The sequence below is a fragment of the Clarias gariepinus genome, chromosome 3 (assembly GCF_024256425.1).
Source record: "Clarias gariepinus isolate MV-2021 ecotype Netherlands chromosome 3, CGAR_prim_01v2, whole genome shotgun sequence".
In the NCBI taxonomy this organism is placed as follows: domain Eukaryota; kingdom Metazoa; phylum Chordata; class Actinopteri; order Siluriformes; family Clariidae; genus Clarias; species Clarias gariepinus.
The window spans coordinates 42,085,681-42,106,347 of record NC_071102.1 but is presented as its reverse complement, the minus strand read 5'-3'; the positions used below and the strand labels follow the sequence as shown (position 1 = coordinate 42,106,347).

The 20,667-nt window shown below is 44.9% G+C and overlaps 2 protein-coding genes across 2 annotated transcripts in view; one reads left to right on the top strand and one right to left on the bottom strand.

The window, feature by feature from the left end:
- The window catches only part of LOC128518710 (sialoadhesin-like), a 1,187,000-nt gene that overhangs the window by 481,170 nt on the left and 685,163 nt on the right, over window positions 1-20,667 (bottom strand). The gene's annotated exons all lie outside the window — the stretch shown is intronic.
- Window positions 12,278-18,024, top strand: dnaja3b (DnaJ heat shock protein family (Hsp40) member A3b). The gene is made up of 12 exons (XM_053491690.1): window positions 12,278-12,481; window positions 14,038-14,174; window positions 14,955-15,038; window positions 15,133-15,330; window positions 15,514-15,666; window positions 15,764-15,911; window positions 16,039-16,103; window positions 16,250-16,378; window positions 16,777-16,892; window positions 17,009-17,106; window positions 17,343-17,464; window positions 17,577-18,024. Exons 1-11 carry the CDS (start codon window positions 12,280-12,282, stop codon window positions 17,450-17,452), a joined length of 1,440 nt encoding a protein of 479 aa, XP_053347665.1. The 5' UTR covers window positions 12,278-12,279; the 3' UTR covers window positions 17,453-17,464; window positions 17,577-18,024.

Below are 20,667 nucleotides of genomic sequence, written 5' to 3'. Positions count from 1 at the left end.
CGACACCCGGGGCAAGAGAGGTCCCCAAAGTTGCCCCATAGAATTTGAATGGGGATTTTGGCGACTTTGCCCATTGACTTATAATGGGAATTTAAAAAAATTACTAGTCCCGCACCGTTCGTCGTAGACCCATGAATGAGGTGTCAAACCATGTAGCTTATTCGGGAGTAGGGTACTCTCACTGTGGAAAGGGGTGGGTGGTTAATTGCCCCCGCAGGGGGCAATTAACCACCCACAGACTTAACACTGAGAACAACTTTGACTGAGTCTTGCACCGTTCGTCGTAGACCCATGAATGAGTTGTCAAACCGTGCGGCTTATTCGGGAGTGGGGTGCTTTGACTGTTCAAAGGGGTGGGTGGTTAATTGCCCCCGCAGGGGGCAATTAACCACCTACAGACATAACATTGAGACCAACTTTGAGTCCCATGACTGAGGTGTCAAACCGTGCGGCCCACTTTCGGAAACGGGGTGCTGTGACTTTTCTGAGGGGTGGGTGGTTAATTGCCCCCGCAGGGGGCAATTAACCGCCCACAGACTTAACACTGAGAACAACTTTGACTGAGTCTTGCACCGTTCGTCGTAGACCCATGAATGAGGTGTCAACCCGTGCGGCTTATTCGGGAGTAGGCTGCTCTGACTGTTTGAAGAGGTGGGTGGTTAATTGCCCCCGCAGGGGGCAATTAACCACCCACAGACTTAACATTGAGTCCAACTTTGACTGAGTCCCATGAGTGAGGTGTCAAACCGTGCGGCCCATCTTCGGGAACGGGGTGCTGTGACTTTTCTAAGGTGTGGGTGGTTAATTGCCCCCGCAGGGGGCAATTAACCACCCACAGACTTAACATTGATTTAACTGTGGAACCGACTGTCGTAGAGGCACTCTTTTGCATTTATCATCATGCTCATAAGCCACGCCCCCTAGCACCCTCATTAGCATGCTGTTAGCATGATGCTAACGCGATTAGCATTTTGCTAGCATGATGCTAACAAAATTAGCATCTTGCTAGCGGTATGCTAATTTCATCAGCACACCGCTAGCATGATGCTAACGCTATTAGCATGTCGCTAGCATTATGCTAACTTTTTGCTAATAACATGTATAGAATGTTCCTAGCAACATGCTAGTGTAATTAGCATGATGTTTAGCTGATTAGCATGATGCTAGCTATATTAGCATGTTGCTATCAACATCTTTAAAAATTTACTAACTTAATGATAAGATCCCATTTTCATAGAGATACGAGGGGCCAGAGCTTCGCCACGGCAAGCACCACTCACATTTTCTTCAGGAAATGTACCTCTCTAGTTATTATTATTATTCTTCCGGACAAAAGTTCGGCGCGTAACTAGTCCCGCACCGTTTGTCGTAGACCCATGAATGAGGTGTCAAATCGTGCGGCCTATACGGGAATGGGGTGCTATGACTTTTCTAAGGGGTGGGTGGTTAATTGCCCCCGCAGGGGGCAATTAACCGCCCCGAAAAGTCCCATAGACTTAACATTGAGGCCAACTTTGACGGATTGTAGCGCAGAGAGTGAATTTTGTAGAGACGTCAGATTTACCACATTTGAAGAGGTTTGCAGCCTGTGTCAGAAGATACCCGGCACAGGGGGATAAGTTCGACCCCCGGGGCAAGAGAGGTCCCCAAAGTTGCCCCATAGAATTTGAATGGGGATTTTGGCGACTTTGCCCATTGACTTATAATGGGAATTAAAAAAAATTACTAGTGCCGCACCGTTCGTCATAGACCCATGAATGAGGTGTCAGCCCGTGCGGCTTATTTGGGGGTAGGGTGCTCTGACTGTTGGAAGGGGTGGGTGGTTAATTGCCCCCGCAGGGGGCAATTAACCACCCACAGACTTAACACTGAGAATAACTTTGACTGAGTCCCGCACCGTTCGTCGTAGACCCATAAATGAGGTGTCAAACCGTGCGGCTTATTCGGGAGTAGGGTGCTCTGACTGTTTGAAGGGGTGGGTGGTTAATTGCCCCCGCAGGGGGCAATTAACCACCCACAGACTTAACATTGAGACCAACTTTGACCGAGTACCATGAGTGAGGTGTCAAACTGTGCGGCCCATTTTCGGGAACAGGGTGCTGTGACTTTTCTGAGGGGTCGGTGGTTAATTGCCCCCGCAGGGGGCAATTAACCACCCACAGACTTAACACTGAGAACAACTTTGACTGAGTCTTGCACCGTTCGTCGTAGACCCATGAATGAGGTGTCAAACCGTGCGGCTTATTCGGGAGTAGGCTGCTTTGACTGTTTGAAGGGGTGGGTGGTTAATTGCCCCCGCAGGGGGCAATTAACCACCCACAGACTTAACATTGAGACCAACTTTGCCCGAGTCCCATGAGTGAGGTGTCAAACCGTGCAGGCCATCTTCGGGAACGGGGTGCTGTGACCTTTTTAAGGGGTGGGTGGTTAATTGCCCCCGCAGGGGGCAATTAACCACCCACAGACTTAACATTGATTTAACTGTGGAACCGACTGTCGTAGAGACACTCTTTTGCATGTATCATCATGCTCATAAGCCACGCCCCCTAGCACCTTCATTAGCATGCTGTTAGCATGATGCTAACGCGATTAGCATTTTGCTAGCATGATGCTAACAAAATTAGCATCTTGCTAGCGTTATGCTAATTTCATCAGCACATCGCTAGCATGATGCTAACGCTATTAGCATGTCGCTAGCATTGTGCTAACTTTTCGCTAATAACATGTATAGAATGTTCCTAGCATCATGCTAGTGTAATTAGCACGATGTTTAGCTGATTAGCATGGTGCTAGCTTGATGCTAGGTATATTAGCATGTTGCTATCAAGATCCCATTGTCGTAGAGATATGGAGGGCCAGAGTTTCGCCACGGCAAGCACCACTCACATTTTCTTCAGGAAATGTACCTCTCTAGTTATTATTATTCTTCTTCCGTACAAAAGTTCGGCGCGTAACTAGTCTCGCACCGTTTGTCGTAGACCCATGGGTGAGGTGTCAAATCGTGCGGCCTATACGGGAATGGGGTGCTATGACTTTTATAAGGGGTGGGCGGTTAATTGCCCCCGCAGGGGGCAATTAACCGGCCCAAAAATCCCATTGACTTAACATTGAGACCAACTTTGACGGATTATAGCGCAGAGAGTGAATTTTGTAGAGACATCAAACTTACCAGATTTGAAGAGGTTTGCAGCCTGTGTCAGAAGATACCCGGCACAGGGGGATAAGTTCGACCCCCGGGGCAAGAGAGGTCCCCAAAGTTGCCCCATAGAATTTGAATGGGGATTTTGGCGACTTTGCCCATTGACTTATAATGGGGATTTAAAAAAATTACTAGTGCCGCACCGTTCGTCGTAGACCCATGAATCAGGTGTCTACCCATGCGGCTTATTCGGGAGTAGGGTGCTTTGACTGTTCGAAGGGGTGGGTGGTTAATTGCCCCCGCAGGGGGCAATTAACCACCTACAGACTTAACACTGAGAACAACTTTGACTGAGTCTTGCACCGTTCGTCGTAGACCCATGAATGAGGTGTCAAACCGTGCGGCTCATTCGGGAGTAGGGTACTCTCACTGTTGAAAGGGGTGGGTGGTTAATTGCCCCCGCAGGGGGCAATTAACCACCTACAGACTTAACACTGACAACAACTTTGACTGAGGCCCGCACCGTTCGTCGTAGACCCATGAATGAGGTGTCAAACCGTGCGGCTTATTCGGGAGTAGGGTGCTCTGACTGTTCGAAGGGGTGGGTGGTTAATTGCCCCCGCAGGGGGCAATTAACCACCCACAGAATTAACATTGAGACCAACTTTGACCGAGTACCATGAGTGAGGTGTTAAACTGTGCGGCCCATTTTCGGGAACAGGATGCTGTGACTTTTCTGAGGGGTGGGTGGTTAATTGCCCCCGCAGGGGGCAATTAACTACCCACAGACTTAACATTGTGACCAACTTTGACTGAGTCCCATGAGTGAGGTGTCAAACCGTGCGGCCCATCTTCGGGAACGGGGTGCTGTGACTTTTCTAAGGGGTGGGTGGTTAATTGCCCCTGCAGGGGGCAATTAACCACCTACAGACTTAACATTGACTTAACTGTGGAACCGACTGTCGTAGAGACATTCTTTTGCATTTATCATCATGCTCATAAGCCACGCCCCCTAGCACCCTCATTAGCATGCTGTTAGCATGATGCTAACACGATTAGCATTTTGCTAGCATGATGCTAACAAAATTAGCATCTTGCTAGCGTTATGCTAATTTCATCAGCACATCGCTAGCATGATGCTAACGCTATTAGCATGTCGCTAGCATTATGCTAACTTTTCGCTAATCACATGTATAGAATGTTCCTAGCATCATGCTAGTGTAATTAGCATGATGTTTAGCTGATTAGCATGGTGCTAGCTTGATGCTAGCTATATTAGCATGTTGCTATCAAGATCCCATTGTCGTAGAGATATGGAGGGCCAGAGTTTCGCCACGGCAAGCACCACTCACATTTTCTTCAGGAAATGTACCTCTCTAGTTATTTTTATTCTTCCGTACAAAAGTTTGGCACGTAACTAGTCCCGCACCGTTTGTCGTAGACCCATGAGAGAGGTGTCAAATCGTGCGGCTTATACGGGAATGGGGTGCTATGACTTTTATAAGGGGTGGGCGGTTAATTGCCCCCGCAGGGGGCAATTAACCGGCCAAAAAATCCCATAGACTTAACATTACGGCCAACTTTGACGGATTGTAGCGCAGAGAGTGAATTTTGTAGAGACGTCAGATTTACCACATTTGAAGAGGTTTGCAGCCTGTGTGAGAAGATACCCCGCACAAGGGGATACGTTCGACCCCCGGGGCAAGAGAGGTCCCCAAAGTTGCCCCATAGAATTTGAATGGGGATTTTGGCGACTTTGCCCATTGACTTATAATGGGAATTTAAAAAAATTACTAGTCCCGCACCGTTCGTCGTAGACCCATGAATGAGGTGTCTAACCATGCGGCTTATTCTGGAGTAGGGTACTCTCACTGTTGAAAGGGGTGGGTGGTTAATTGCCCCCGCAGGGGGCAATTAACCACCTACAGACTTAACACTGAGAACAACTTTGACTGAGTCCTGCACCGTTCGTCGTAGACCCATGAATGAGGTGTCAAACCGTGCAGCTTATTCGGGAGTAGGGTGCTCTGACTGTTTAAAGGGGTGGGTGGTTAATTGCCCCCGCAGGGGGCAATTAACCACCCATAGACTTAACACTGACAACAAATTTGACTGAGTCCCGCACCGTTCGTCGTAGACCCATGAATGAGGTGTCAAACCGTGCGGCTTATTCGGGAGTAGGGTGCTCTGACTGTTTGAAGGGGTGGGTGGTTAATTGCCCCCGCAGGGGGCAATTAACCACCCACAGACTTAACATTGAGACCAACTTTGACCGAGTACCATGAGTGAGGTGTCAAACTGTGCGGCCCATTTTCGGGAACAGGGTGCTGTGACTTTTCTAAGGGGTGGGTGGTTAATTGCCCCCGCAGGGGGCAATTAACCACCCACAGACTTAACACTGAGAACAACTTTGACTGAGTCTTGCACCGTTCGTCGTAGACCCATGAATGAGGTGTCAAACCGTGCGGCTTATTCGGGAGTAGGCTGCTTTGACTGTTTGAAGGGGTGGGTGGTTAATTGCCCCCGCAGGGGGCAATTAACCACCCACAGACTTAACATTGAGACCAACTTTGACTGAGTCCCATGAGTGAGGTGTCAAACCGTGCGGCCCATCTTCGGGAACGGGGTGCTGTGACTTTTCTAAGGGGTGGGTGGTTAATTGCCCCCGCAGGGGGCAATTAACCACTCACAGACTTAAAATTGATTTAACTGTGGAACCGACTGTCGTAGAGACACTCTTTTGCATGTATCATCATGCTCATAAGCCACGCCCCCTAGCACCCTCATTAGCATGCTGTTAGCATGATGCTAACAAAATTAGCATCTTGCTAGCGTTTTGCTAATTTCATCAGCACATCGCTAGCATGATGCTAACGCTATTAGCATGTCGCTAGCATTATGCTAACTTTTCGCTAATAACATGTATAGAATGTTCCTAGCATCATGCTAGTGTAATTAGCATGATGTTTAGCTGATTAGCATGGTGCTAGCTTGATGCTAGCTATATTAGCATGTTGCTGTCAAGATCCCATTGCCGTAGAGATATGGAGGGCCAGAGTTTCGCCACGGCAAGCACCACTCACATTTTCTTCAGGAAATGTACCTCTCTAGTTAGTGGTGCTTGCAAAGCATCACTATTGTTATCTTGCAAACTTATTATTCTTTTTATTATTATTCTTCCGTACAAAAGTTTGGCGCGTAACTAGTCCCGCACCGTTTGTCGTAGACCCCTGAGTGAGGTGTCAAATCGTGCGGCCTATACGGGAATGGGGTGCTATGACTTTTATAAGGGGTGGGCGGTTAATTGCCCCCGCAGGGGGCAATTAACCGCCACAAAAATCCCATTGACTTAACATTGAGACCAACTTTGACGGATTATAGCGCAGAGAGTGAATTTTGTAGAGACATCAAACTTACCAGATTTGAAGAGGTTTGCAGCCTGTGTTAGAAGATACCCCGCACAGGGGGATAAGTTCGACCCCCGGGGCAAGAGAGGTCCCCAAAGTTGCCCCATAGAATTTGAATGGGGAGTTTGGCGACTTTGCCCATTGACTTATAATGGGAATTTAAAAAAATTACTAGTGCCGCACCGTTCGTCGTAGACCCATAAATGAGGTGTCAACCCGTGCGGCTTATTCGGGAGTAGGGTGCTTTGACTGTTTGAAGGGGTGGGTGGTTAATTGCCCCCGCAGGGGGCAATTAACCACCCACAGACTTAACACTGACAACAACTTTGACCGAGTACCATGAGTGAGGTGTCAAACTGTGCGGCCCATTTTCGGGAACAGGGTGCTGTGACTTTTCTGAGGGGTGGGTGGTTAATTGCCCCCGCAGGGGGCAATTAACCGCCCACAGACTTAACACTGAGAACAACTTTGACTGAGTCTTGCACCGTTCGTCGTAGACCCATGAATGAGGTGTCAAACCGTGCGGCTTATTCGGGAGTAGGGTGCTTTGACTGTTTGAAGGGGTGGGTGGTTAATTGCCCCCGCAGGGGGCAATTAACCACCCACAGACTTAACATTGAGACCAACTTTGACTGAGTCCCATGAGTGAGGTGTCAAACCGTGCGGCCCATCTTCGGGAACGGGGTGCTGTGACTTTTCTAAGGGGTGGGTGGTTAATTGCCCCCGCAGGGGGCAATTAACCACACACACACTTAACATTGATTTAACTGTGGAACCGTCTGTCGTAGAGACACTCTTTTGCATATATCATCATGCTCATAAGCCACGCCCCCTAGCACCCTCATTAGCATGCTGTTAGCATGATGCTAACGCGATTAGCATTTTGCTAGCATGATGCTAACAAAATTAGCATCTTGCTAGCGTTATGCTAATTTCATCAGCACATCGCTAGCATGATGCTAACGCTATTAGCATGTCGCTAGCATTATGCTAACTTTTCGCTAATAACATGTATAGAATGTTCCTAGCATCATGCTAGTGTAATTAGCACGATGTTTAGCTGATTAGCATGGTGCTAGCTTGATGCTAGCTATATTAGCATGTTGCTATCAAGATCCCATTGTCGTGGAGATATGGAGGGCCAGAGTTTCGCCACGGCAAGCACCACTCACATTTTCTTCAGGAAATGTACCTCTCTAGTTTTTTTTATTATTATTTTTATTCTTCCGTACAAAAGTTTGGCACGTAACTAGTCCCGCACCGTTTGTCGTAGACCCCTGAGTGAGGTGTCAAATCGTGCGGCCTATACGGGAATGGGGTGCTATGACTTTTATAAGGGGTGGCCGGTTAATTGCCCCCGCAGGGGGCAATTAACCGGCCAAAAAATCCCATAGACTTAACATTACGGCCAACTTTGACGGATTGTAGCGCAGAGAGTGAATTTTGTAGAGACGTCAGATTTACCACATTTGAAGAGGTTTGCAGCCTGTGTGAGAAGATACCCCGCACAAGGGGATACGTTCGACCCCCGGGGCAAGAGAGGTCCCCAAAGTTGCCCCATAGAATTTGAATGGGGATTTTGGCGACTTTGCCCATTGACTTATAATGGGAATTTAAAAAAATTACTAGTCCCGCACCGTTCGTCGTAGACCCATGAATGAGGTGTCTAACCATGCGGCTTATTCTGGAGTAGGGTACTCTCACTGTTGAAAGGGGTGGGTGGTTAATTGCCCCCGCAGGGGGCAATTAACCACCTACAGACTTAACACTGAGAACAACTTTGACTGAGTCCTGCACCGTTCGTCGTAGACCCATGAATGAGGTGTCAAACCGTGCAGCTTATTCGGGAGTAGGGTGCTCTGACTGTTTAAAGGGGTGGGTGGTTAATTGCCCCCGCAGGGGGCAATTAACCACCCACAGACTTAACATTGAGACCAACTTTGACCGAGTACCATGAGTGAGGTGTCAAACTGTGCGGCCCATTTTCGGGAACAGGGTGCTGTGACTTTTCTGAGGGGTGGGTGGTTAATTGCCCCCGCAGGGGGCAATTAACCACCCACAGACTTAACACTGAGAACAACTTTGACTGAGTCTTGCACCGTTCGTCGTAGACCCATGAATGAGGTGTCAAACCGTGCGGCTTATTCGGGAGTAGGGTGCTCTGACTGTTTGAAGGGGTGGGTGGTTAATTGCCCCGGCAGGGGGCAATTAACCACCCACAGACTTAACATTGAGACCAACTTTGACTGAGTCCCATGAGTGAGGTGTCAAACCGTGCGGCCCATCTTCGGGAACGGGGTGCTGTGACTTTTCTAAGGGGTGGGTGGTTAATTGCCCCCGCAGGGGGCAATTAACCACACACACACTTAACATTGATTTAACTGTGGAACCGACTGTCGTAGAGACACTCTTTTGCATGTATCATCATGCTCATAAGCCACGCCCCCTAGCACCCTCATTAGCATGCTGTTAGCATGATGCTAACGCGATTAGCATTTTGCTAGCATGATGCTAACAAAATTAGCATCTTGCTAGCGTTATGCCAATTTCATCAGCACATCGCTAGCATGATGCTAACGCTATTAGCATGTCGCTAGCATTATGCTAACTTTTCGCTAATAACATGTATAGAATGTTCCTAGCATCATGCTAGTGTATTTAGCACGATGTTTAGCTGATTAGCATGGTGCTAGCTCGATGCTAGCTATATTAGCATGTTGCTATCAAGATCCCATTGTCGTAGAGATATGGAGGGCCAGAGTTTCGCCACGGCAAGCACCACTCACATTTTCTTCAGGAAATGTACCTCTTTATTATTATTATTCTTCCGTACAAAAGTTTGGCACGTAACTAGTCCCGCACCGTTTGTCGTAGACCCATGAGAGAGGTGTCAAATCGTGCGGCTTATACAGGAATGGGGTGCTATGACTTTTATAAGGGGTGGCCGGTTAATTGCCCCCGCAGGGGGCAATTAACCGGCCAAAAAATCCCATAGACTTAACATTACGGCCAACTTTGACGGATTGTAGCGCAGAGAGTGAATTTTGTAGAGACGTCAGATTTACCATATTTGAAGAGGTTTGCAGCCTGTGTTAGAAGATACCCCGCACAAGGGGATACGTTCGACCCCCGAGGCAAGAGAGGTCCCCAAAGTTGCCCCATAGAATTTGAATGGGGATTTTGGCGACTTTGCCCATTGACTTATAATGGGAATTTTAAAAAATTACTAGTCCCGCACCGTTCGTCGTAGACCCATGAATGAGGTGTCAAACCGTGCAGCTTATTCGGGAGTAGGGTGCTCTGACTGTTTAAAGGGGTGGGTGGTTAATTGCCCCCGCAGGGGGCAATTAACCACCCACAGACTTAACACTGACAACAAATTTGACTGAGTCCCGCACCGTTCGTCGTAGACCCATGAATGAGGTGTCAAACCGTGCGGCTTATTCGGGAGTAGGGTGCTCTGACTGTTTGAAGGGGTGGGTGGTTAATTGCCCCCCCCGGGGGCAATTAACCACCCACAGACTTAACATTGAGACCAACTTTGACCGAGTACCATGAGTGAGGTGTCAAACTGTGCGGCCCATTTTCGGGAACAGGGTGCTGTGACTTTTCTGAGGGGTGGGTGGTTAATTGCCCCCGCAGGGGGCAATTAACCACCCACAGACTTAAAATTGATTTAACTGTGGAACCGACTGTCGTAGAGACACTCTTTTGAATTTATCATCATGCTCATAAGCCACGCCCCCTACCACCCTCATTAGCATGCTGTTAGCATGATGCTAACCCGATTAGCATTTTGCTTGCTTGATGCTAACAAAATTAGCATCTTGCTAGCGTTATGCTAATTTCATCAGCACATCGTTAGCATGATGCTAATGCTATTAGCATGTCGCTAGCATTATGCTAACTTTTCGCTAATAACATGTATAGAATGTTCCTAGCATCATGCTAGTGTAATTAGCATGATGTTTAGCTGATTAGCATGGTGCTAGCTTGATGCTAGCTATCTTAGCATATTGCTATCAAGATCCCATTGTCATAGAGATATGGAGGGCCAGAGTTTCGCAACGGCAAGCACCACTCACATTTTCTTCAGGAAATGTACCTCTCTAGTTTATTTTTATTCTTCTTCCGTATGAAAGTTCGGCGCGTAACTAGTCCCGCACCGTTTGTCGTAGACCCCTGAGTAAGGTGTCAAATCGTGCGGCCTATACGGGAATGGGGTGCTATGACTTTTATAAGGGGTGGGCGGTTAATTGCCCCCGCAGGGGGCAATTAACCGCCCGAAAAATCCCATTGACTTAACATTGAGACCAACTTTGACGGATTATAGCGCAGAGAGTGAATTTTGTAGAGACATCAAACTTACCAGATTTGAAGAGGTTTGCAGCCTGTGCCAGAAGATAACCCGCACAGGGGGATAAGTTCGACCCCCGGGGCAAGAGAGGTCCCCAAAGTTGCCCCATAGAATTTGAATGGGGATTTTGGCGACTTTGCCCATTGACTTATAATGGGAATTAAAAAAAATTACTAGTGCCGCACCGTTTGTCGTAGACCCATGAATGAGGTGTCAACCCGTGCGGCTTATTCGGGAGTAGGGTGCTTTGACTGTTTGAAGGGGTGGGTGGTTAATTGCCCCCGCAGGGGGCAATTAACCACCCACAGACTTAACACTGACAACAACTTTGACTGAATCCCGCACCGTTCGTCGTAGAGCCATGAATGAGGTGTCAAACTGTGCGGTTTATTCGGGAGTAGGGTGCTCTGACTGTTCGAAGGGGTGGGTGGTTAATTGCCCCCGCAGGGGGCAATTAACCACCCACAGACTTAACATTGAGACCAACTTTGACCGAGTACCATGAGTGAGGTGTCAAACCGTGCGGCCCATCTTCGGGAACGGGGTGCTGTGACTTTTCTGAGGGGTGGGTGGTTAATTGCCCCCGCAGGGGGCAATTAACCACCTACAGACTTAACATTGATTTAACTGTGGATCTGACTGTCGTAGAGACACTCTTTTGCATTTATCATCATGCTCATGAGCCACGCCCCCTAGCACCCTCATTAGCATGCTGTTAGCATGATGCTAACGCGATTAGCATTTTGCTAGCATGATGCTAACAAAATTAGCATGTTTCTAGCTTTATGCTAATTTCATCAGCACATCGCTAGCATGATGCTAACGCTATTAGCATGTCGCTAGCATTATGCTAACTTTTCGCTAATCACATGTATAGAATGGTCCTAGCATCATGCTAGTGTAATTAGCATGATGTTTAGCTGATTAGCATGGTGCTAGCTTGATGCTAGCTATATTAGCATGTTGCTATCAAGATCCCATTGTCGTAGAGATATGGAGGGTTAGAGTTTCGCCACGGCAAGCACCACTCACATTTTCTTCAGGAAATGTACCTCTCTAGTTATTATTATTATTATCAGGTTGAATGAAAATAAATGAGAAATTTATTTTAAGAACAATTGTCTAATTAAAAAGAAATTGCACCATGTGCTCTGAATGTCTGTATTTCCCATCATTAAATGTTTTCTAAACATTTTAATATTATACAGTAGTTCCATCATATTTTGTTGGTTAAATTCTCCCATCATGTATTTTAAAGGCATGTCAATCCAAACTGCGCGCCACACCGCCATCTAGTGGCAGCACAGCCCAAAGCAACGTTCTCTCGTTCTCGCGCATGCGCAGTGACGAGCCGGCATGGTTAAGGACAAAAAAACATGGCCGCCTCCACTGTGCGTCGGTCTGTATGCTGCGTGTCTAAAGCTTTACCCCGTTTTAACACGTCCTGGACACCCGGAAGCTCCTGTAGATATGAAAACGTCTCCGGTCCGACTTTAACGTGGTGTCGTTATTATGTTTCTGGACTGGGTACGAGTCGGAAGAGAGAGGAAACCCATGTGACATTGAGGGGGTGTGCAGGTAAGGCGTTAGGACCACGCCGAATCCCAAACGAAGGAAATGTCCCTACGTAGGTCCACTTCGTGTCTTAGGGAGTAACGTCGATCCGCACCTTATCCTAGTGCACTAGGTATTGAAATCGGAGCAATTTGGGACTCGGGCAGTTTTAACTTGGTTTATTTCTGTTTTGTTTAGTTTTTTGGTATGATAGGGTGTTAAATGTCTGCAAAGAAAAACATTTGGAGAAGATATTAAGTATATAGTTACCAAAAAAAAAAGTTTTTGAAAAGCAGGGATGATGCAACAGACTTATGTAATTGCTAATTCAATGCTAATCCTTGTCAAGTCCTAGTCCTAGTCTGGTCCATCAACCTGATGTTATGTTAGTATTAGTGACCATGTTTCAGTAAATAAATAAAGTGTGTCTGTGTTTGGGTGTAAATACTTGACAAATGCTTTCACAACCATGAACTTACATACATAAAGTAACATCAAAGTTTCTTTTTCAACTTTTGGTCCTCAACAATAGAATAACAACAAACAAATAAAAATCTCTCAGTTGAATTGCTTCAGTCTTTGTACAAGTGCTTGAAAATTTTCACGCTGTCTCTGAATCAGGGAAATCCTTCTTAACTGTGAGTCCACTGATCTACAGCATCATCTGTTTACCTGCTCTTACAAAATAGTTACTTTACCTGACGAGCTCACCGTGTCTCCTTTAGCTGCAGTTTTGTGTTTTGCAGAGCTTATGTGGCCTTTTATGCCGCTAGAAGCTTTATTTCACTGACACGTCACTGACACGTATGTGCGAGCTTTGCAGTTCATGCATTCTGCTTCAAACGGATCTTGACCGAAATGAAAACATGATTTTCTTTGTCAATCATCTGTGAATTTACATTGGCGTTTGGGCATCTTTTACACTTTTCTTGAGCCATGTGCCACACACGGACAGCTAAGCTGCTGCTCTCTCTCTTGGCTGTTGCCGTGGTGCTGATGGTTCGAGACACACTGCCCAATGTTTGCGAACGTACATGACCGACCAATGGTGGTGTGTAACGAGGCGTGACCTAAAGGGAAAGGTAAAAGTAACGCAAAAAAAAAATGTGTTCAATTAATGATGACTGTAGAAAGCAAAAGCCGAATCCCAGACGTTTCAGGTGATTTAAAAATGCCTGCCAGGTGCATTTTTCTTTTCTTTCCCAAAAAGAGGGACTCCACACACACAGGTGGGAATCCAACCCCAACGTCTGATCAGGTTCAATCAATTTAGTTAGCTCACATTAGGAGCTGCTAACAACTAAGCCAACGTTCTGCCTGCCGAACAACTAACAACACAAATTTAACATGAAAATAAGTATTCACCCCCAGGTCAGGATGCAACAGAAGAATCTACGGGTGTAGCTGCAGCTGCAAGTCTTTTAAAATATGCTCGTCTTTGGTTTATCTAGATCTGGGAATTCAAATTCAGTTCTCTGAAAATAGATGGTTTAGGTTTAAAAAAATTAAAAGCAAGTGCTATTTAAATATCAGATTCTGCTATTGCTGTTTGACATTTTTGACTCATATGTATGTTTCAGGGTTTAAGAGCTTCCATATTTTCAGCTCACACGCCTTCCATAGCAGCTCGGTGTGTCGTGAACAGCAGGATTTCTACAACACACTGGGAATCCCACGCACCGCCACGCAGAAAGAGATCAAGAAAGCGTACTATCAGGTCAGCGATGCTTTTCAGCACAAAACTGTGGTGTTTTTCCTGCTCCAGAACATGCGTTTATCCACTGTTCACTTTATCACTTAACCCTCAACTGCTCAGGTCGCTCTGGATAAGGGCGTCTGCTAAATGCCTAAATATAAAATATAAATGTAGTGATTAGCACAGTATAGTGTTGTGAAAGAAGCATTTGTCTTGAAACTGGTATGGTCTATATCAGTGGTGGGCAAAGTACACAAATCCTGTACTTCAGTAAAGGTAGAGATACCATAGGTCAAATAGTAGCCAAGGAGAAGTAGAAGTCCTCTATTTACATTTCTAATACCTTTGGAGAAGATATTAAGAATTAAAATAAAAAAAGAATAATAAGCTTGTGAGATAACAATAGTAGTGCTTCGCCTCGCAAGCTCCACTAATTAACTGTTCTATCTTCCACCTTTGGTCAGTCTGATGTCTGTCTCTTATGGGGTTAAGTGAAAATAAGACAATTTAATTTGTAAGTGAAAAGGTAGTGTATTTTTTTTTTTCTTGTGACGGAATGAATGAATGAATGAATTCCAAGTTAAAAAGGCCGTTCTATTAAAAAAAAAAATCCTGGTCGGTGGTCGGAAATTCCAAGTTACCAGCCTTCGTAGAAAGCAGCGTAAAGGCCAAGTGCTTCTCGTAGTGAATGTAAACCAGAGCAAAACTGACGGGGAGCTGGAAACTTATAAAACCTGTACACTTTGTCGTGTTAATGGTGTATTTACAAACATGATGCCGTGGTGTTTTGTTTTCCTGCAGCTGGCGAAGAAATACCATCCCGATACAAACCCAGACGACCCACAGGCGAAAGAGAAGTTCGCCAAGCTAGCAGAAGCATACGAGGTCAGACTCAAGGAATGTATATGTGGGTCTATGGTCGTTAATTTAAGTAAAATACTAACATGTGCTGCTTTATCGCGTGTGTGTGTGTGAGCAGGTCCTGAGTGACGAAGTGAAAAGAAAGCAGTATGACACGTACGGTTCGGCAGGGCCGAGCGCAGCTGGGGGGGGGCAGCAGTACTGGCGGAGCGGAACCACCGTGGACCCCGAGGAACTTTTCAGGAAGATCTTCGGCGAATTTGCCGGAGCGCAAGGGTTCGGGAACTTCAGCTCCATTTTCGAGCAGCCGCTCGAGGTCAGAGATGTTCAACGTCTTAGATTTTACATTTCAAACTTTTAAGACAGCGAGAAATAACACATCTCAAATTACTTAAAACTGATCCGAATCTTCTGGACATGTACCATAAACTGAGATAAATAATCATTTATACAGTTGTTATATGGTAATTTAAAAGTGTGTGTGTGTGTGTGTGTGTAGTACGTTATGGAGCTGACGTTCACCCAGGCAGCCAAAGGCGTGAACAAAGAGATCACAGTGAACATAGAGGATGACTGTCAACGGTGCGACGGTAAAGGTTACGAGCCTGGCACCAAAGTCACACCCTGTCACTACTGCAACGGCACCGGCATGGTGAGAGGGCGCCGTGGCAACCGTCTCCATGGAGACTTTGTGCAAGCGTCTTAATTTTTTTTTTTTTTTTTGCTCTGACTAAATACTGCATGTGTAGGAATCTGTGAACACAGGCCCGTTTATGATGCGCACCACGTGTCGGCGCTGCGGTGGGCGGGGCTCCATCATCATCACGCCTTGTGTGCTGTGCAGAGGAACAGGCCAAACCAAACAGAAAAAGAGCATCATGGTTCCTGTACCCGCAGGTCTGAGTCCCTTATCTCATGTACACTTCTCTACAGCACTTATGCTATAGCAGCTGTCCATCATCTAGTTAAAATAATAAAACCAAATGTTAGATAAACACCTGTTTTAACGTAACTGTGTGTGTAGGAGTGGAGGACGGCCAGACGGTCAGGATGTCTGTAGGAAATAAGCAGATCTACATCACATTCAGAGTGAGTTCACCATCAGGATGAATTCAATCCCACTTCCTCAATCACTAAATCTGTAGTAATCTTTTACATCTGTCTAGGATCTGGTATGTTTTGCATCATCATGCATGAAGATTATTGAGTAGTAACACCGTCACTGTGTGTAACAGGTCCAGAGGAGTCCAATGTTTCGGCGTGATGGGTCCGACATCCACTCGGACATGATGATCTCCGTAGCGCAGGCCATCCTGGGAGGAACGGCTCGAGCTCAGGGTCTTTACGGGATGGTGGACATCGCGGTGAGACGAGCTCACTCTACGCACTCACTCTTGTAGTTTGCGTGGAATGAAACGACCACCTTTTCGGTTCTGAGTAATGTGTCAACAATCAATTTTTTTTTAGATTAATAGCCTTTTTATTGACTCCCTGCTGCACAATAAGTAAACTAGTGTTTTACTTCTGGGATCTGCTTGTATGCAGTAACCTGCACGGCCACTAGAGGGATACTTGAGTAGCTTAGAGTAGTATTGGTCAATGAGGTGCAGCATGCAGGATATTATTGTATGCAGAATAACACATTTAATCTGAGCAGATGAGACTTTTTTTGAGCCTTTTTTTTTATTTTATTTTATTTTTTATTTATTGCATCATCTGACCTGTGTGCTTGTTTGTTTGTTTTTCACACCGCTTTCTCCAGATCCCTCCCGGGATTCAGACAGACCAAAAGATCCGTCTGGGTGGTAAAGGCATCGCTCGCGTGAACGGGTATGGCTACGGAGACCACTACGTCCACATCAAGGTCAAAGTGCCCAAGTAAGACACTTCTACACACACACGCACACAGAGGCGACACCCTTAAAAAATAAAGGTTCATTTTCTTTCCTCCTGAATGCTTGAAAAATAAAATGGATTATGTTTTTCCCTGGTAGAAAGCTGAGCCGGAGGCAGCGGGATCTGATTCTGAGCTTCGCTGAGGAAGAGACGGACGTAGAGGGATCCGTGAACGGAGTAACCCGGTCAACACAAGGTACACGCTAATCCGTAAGGATTTTGCAAAATATGGAATGATAACGTTCCCTCTTGCTCAAATATACGTGACCGGCTGACAGTTTAGCTTCTTTGTTTTTACACTCGACAAGTCTTAGCTATCTAGTAACAGAACCTTTCTGTTAACTATCAGCATTAAGCTACATATACTGTACTTTGCACTCAATGCTGAATGTGTGGGACGGAAAAAGACGCACAGTGTTCGTGTTTGTGTAGCGAGGTCACAGGATGCAGAGAAGGAATCTGGAGCCGACCCGAGGACCGACGAGGAGCCGCAGAAGGAGGAGGGCGGATTTTTCTCCAAACTGAAGAAGATGTTTTCCTGAAGGGAGCAGCAGGTCGGAGGGGAGGGGGTGGGGGTGTGTGTGTCGCTGAACAGTTGTGTCTCAAACGCAGTTGTTGCTTGAACTCCTGTTTGATCATCTTACTGTTGTTATCTGCCGTGTCTAGGAGAGAGGACAAAAAGTTCAGGTCACAGAAGCAATAAGGTCTTTACTCATCTGAGAGCGAGAGGAATGAGATGACAAAAAGAGGCATCCAGAGAGCCAGTTCTGTTCCTCCGCATTTGTTTATTAAAATCCTGGCAGGCGAACAGAGAGCAGAGGCTTCTGGAAACGAAAGCCATGTGCTAAAGTATGAACTGTTTGTGAAGTTCAAAAATAATGGTTTATTAGTGTAATCAGTCAACATGTTAACGTAAACTCTTCATCCTGGTTAATGTGTATTGTTCTAATATATATAAAAAGGAAGTTGTTTAAAAATATTTAGATTAAATATGAGTATAAAGAAAATAAAAAGTCTAAATAAAAGCATTGTTCTTGAATAAAAAAAAAATGGCTGTGGTGTATGGGGAATAAAACACTTCTAGACATCCTGTCATTAAACAGTAATAAACATCCGTCTGAAATGGTCATGTTTTATTCCTTACATATAAATTATCCATAAATAAAACTACAAGTGGAGCTGAACATAGTTTGGGCAACCATTTTTGGAAAGCTGAATTCACTTCTTCCACGGACCAGTGCAGTTCACTACTGTAGATAAATTAATATTGCATCCTACACTAAAGCCGTGGAGTAATAAATGTGAATTGATGGCTATATGATGAAATATATAAATAAAGCTTCCTTAATATATAAAGAATTATTTTCCCTTTACACTCACTTATTGTCTGTAACGCTTTATCCTGTATTCAGGGTCCTGGGGGGTCCTGGAGCCTATCCCAGGGCACAAGGCGGGGTACACCCTGGACAGGGTGCCAATCCATCGCAGGGCACACACACACACACACTCACACTATGGGCAATTTGGAAACGGCATTTAGTCTAATTTGCAGGTCTTTGGACTGTGGGAGGAAACCCACCAAGCACGGGGAGAACATGCAAACAGAGACGGGAATCGAGCCTAAAAATGTTTACTTTGCTGATTACGTCCACTTGCAAGGTTTTCAGCCATGTCCACTTGGCACTAACAATAAAATAACATTGTATTTTGATCCTGTCCCCACACTTTTTTTTTTCCTCCCCAAATGGTCCATCAAACCAAGAAAGTGGACAAGTTCTGAAAATTCCTAGTTAAATGTATTTTATGAGTTTCTTTTATTTTAACATTAAAAACCTAAACATTTTAACTTTTTTCTGCTGTTTTGTAAGAGCCTTTCTCTAAATGTCTTCACAGTAAATAATAATATTGCATATTTTTCTATATATATTTGCAAAATGCTATACGTCACTTGCTTGTGATTTATTGTTTTATTTATTGTGGTGAATAAAAAAAGAAATGCCTACAAATTTGCCATTTCTACCCCAAACAAAATTAATCAAGCAGCACATGTGGTGTCTAGATTTGGCTTTTTTTTTGCTTTGCGACAGGGTATTGGAAGTATCTCGCTTTTAAAAAAATACAGACCATCAACGCACTTTCTACGTGCATCAGGACACGAGAGTAAGAATCCTAACATACTGCACGTTTATGGTTTACATGAAATGCAAATAGATGATCAGGAGGCAGAGGAGAAGAACAGATTTGCCTGAAAATGTAAACACAGCTCTAATGTTTAACAGAGCGTGACCTTTAATCACTCTGCTCTTTACAGCCTGGGAGAGTTTACTGAAGAGTTTATTGCCTGATCAAAGTACAAGACTTGTTCTAATACTTTAGTACATCAAGATCAACAACAGACAGTGTCCAAGCGAAACAGTATTTAGATTTAGTTTCATCTCTTTAGTTGTGTTTTATTAATTGCTTCTGCTTTTTAAATTCCTGGCTCAGTCAAAAATATGGAAACAATAATGTATTAGAGCAAGCTTATTAATATAATCCTCTGATGTAAATCTCGCATTTAAATGAATCCTCCCACAGTCCAAAAACATGCAGATTAGGCTAACTGGCGCTTCCAAATTGCCCGTAGTGGCACCCAACCATGTGTAACAGTCGGCAGCGTCATCATCGACTTTTTGTTTCGTACCGTGAGCGTGTCACAGGCGTTTTTTATGGTAGGCAGCGCATACGACAGGCAGAATTATGGGCTGACGAAACATTGGGGCGTGGAGTCGTGCATGCGGGCGGAGCTGCGGGTAACCTTTAGTTTTTAATTTAAAAAAGAAAAAACTATTTTTATTTACTTGCACTTTTGTCTTTTGTCAATCCATATTTTACAGGAAACTTAATTAAAACTAATAATAAGGGTTTATAATAAAGGAAAATGTCTTCTGGGTAAACTGAACTGGTTTCTAGTAAAACAAAGTTTGCATATTGAGACGAATTTTAAACATAATGATCAAAGACTTGTCGTCTATTGTGTGTAAGGTTTTCCATATTCTTTTTGTATTGCAAATAACTGAATTTATAACAAAATGCATAAATTGTGTAAAGTATTTACCGTCAAGTCCATCATTTTTAGAACAAATATATATGTTTTGGGAATGATCAGCACATGGGTGTTTGTAACGAAGCACTTAAGGTATGAGCGAAGTCAAGACTTTGAGTTTTAACTCTAGGAGTTTCACAAAACTGTGGTATTAACCATTCGGGAATTACAGCGATTTTAATACACAGTAAAACAAACTAACGTAACCACAAACATCAGGTGGCATTAGGTGACTCTATTTGGTGAGGCCCATGCGTTTGATTTGAACAATGTCCGCATGCCCTCTTCTCTGGTTCTATCGCTCCTCGTCCATTGTCCCTCCCACACTGTCCATCATCCTGCTTGCTTGGCGCTGTCTCTCTGCCTTGATAAATTAACAATTATATAAGATAACAAACTGATAATATACAGCACCAGGATGTCTTATTTTAACTTTTTTTCAAAATCTATTTTAAGTGTTTTGCAGTTCAGTGAATCCCACATAAATATAAGCCCTAATGACAGCCTGAACGAGAACAAATAAAATTCATGCCTCATTGAAGCACAATCTAAAAAACCACAACCTGGTCAGGTTCAATCAACTTAGTTACAACCTCCACTATAGAGAAGGAAAAGTGGAGGAAGTTTCTTATTGGTATTCTCATCCAATTCCAAATCCTGAAAACAAACTCT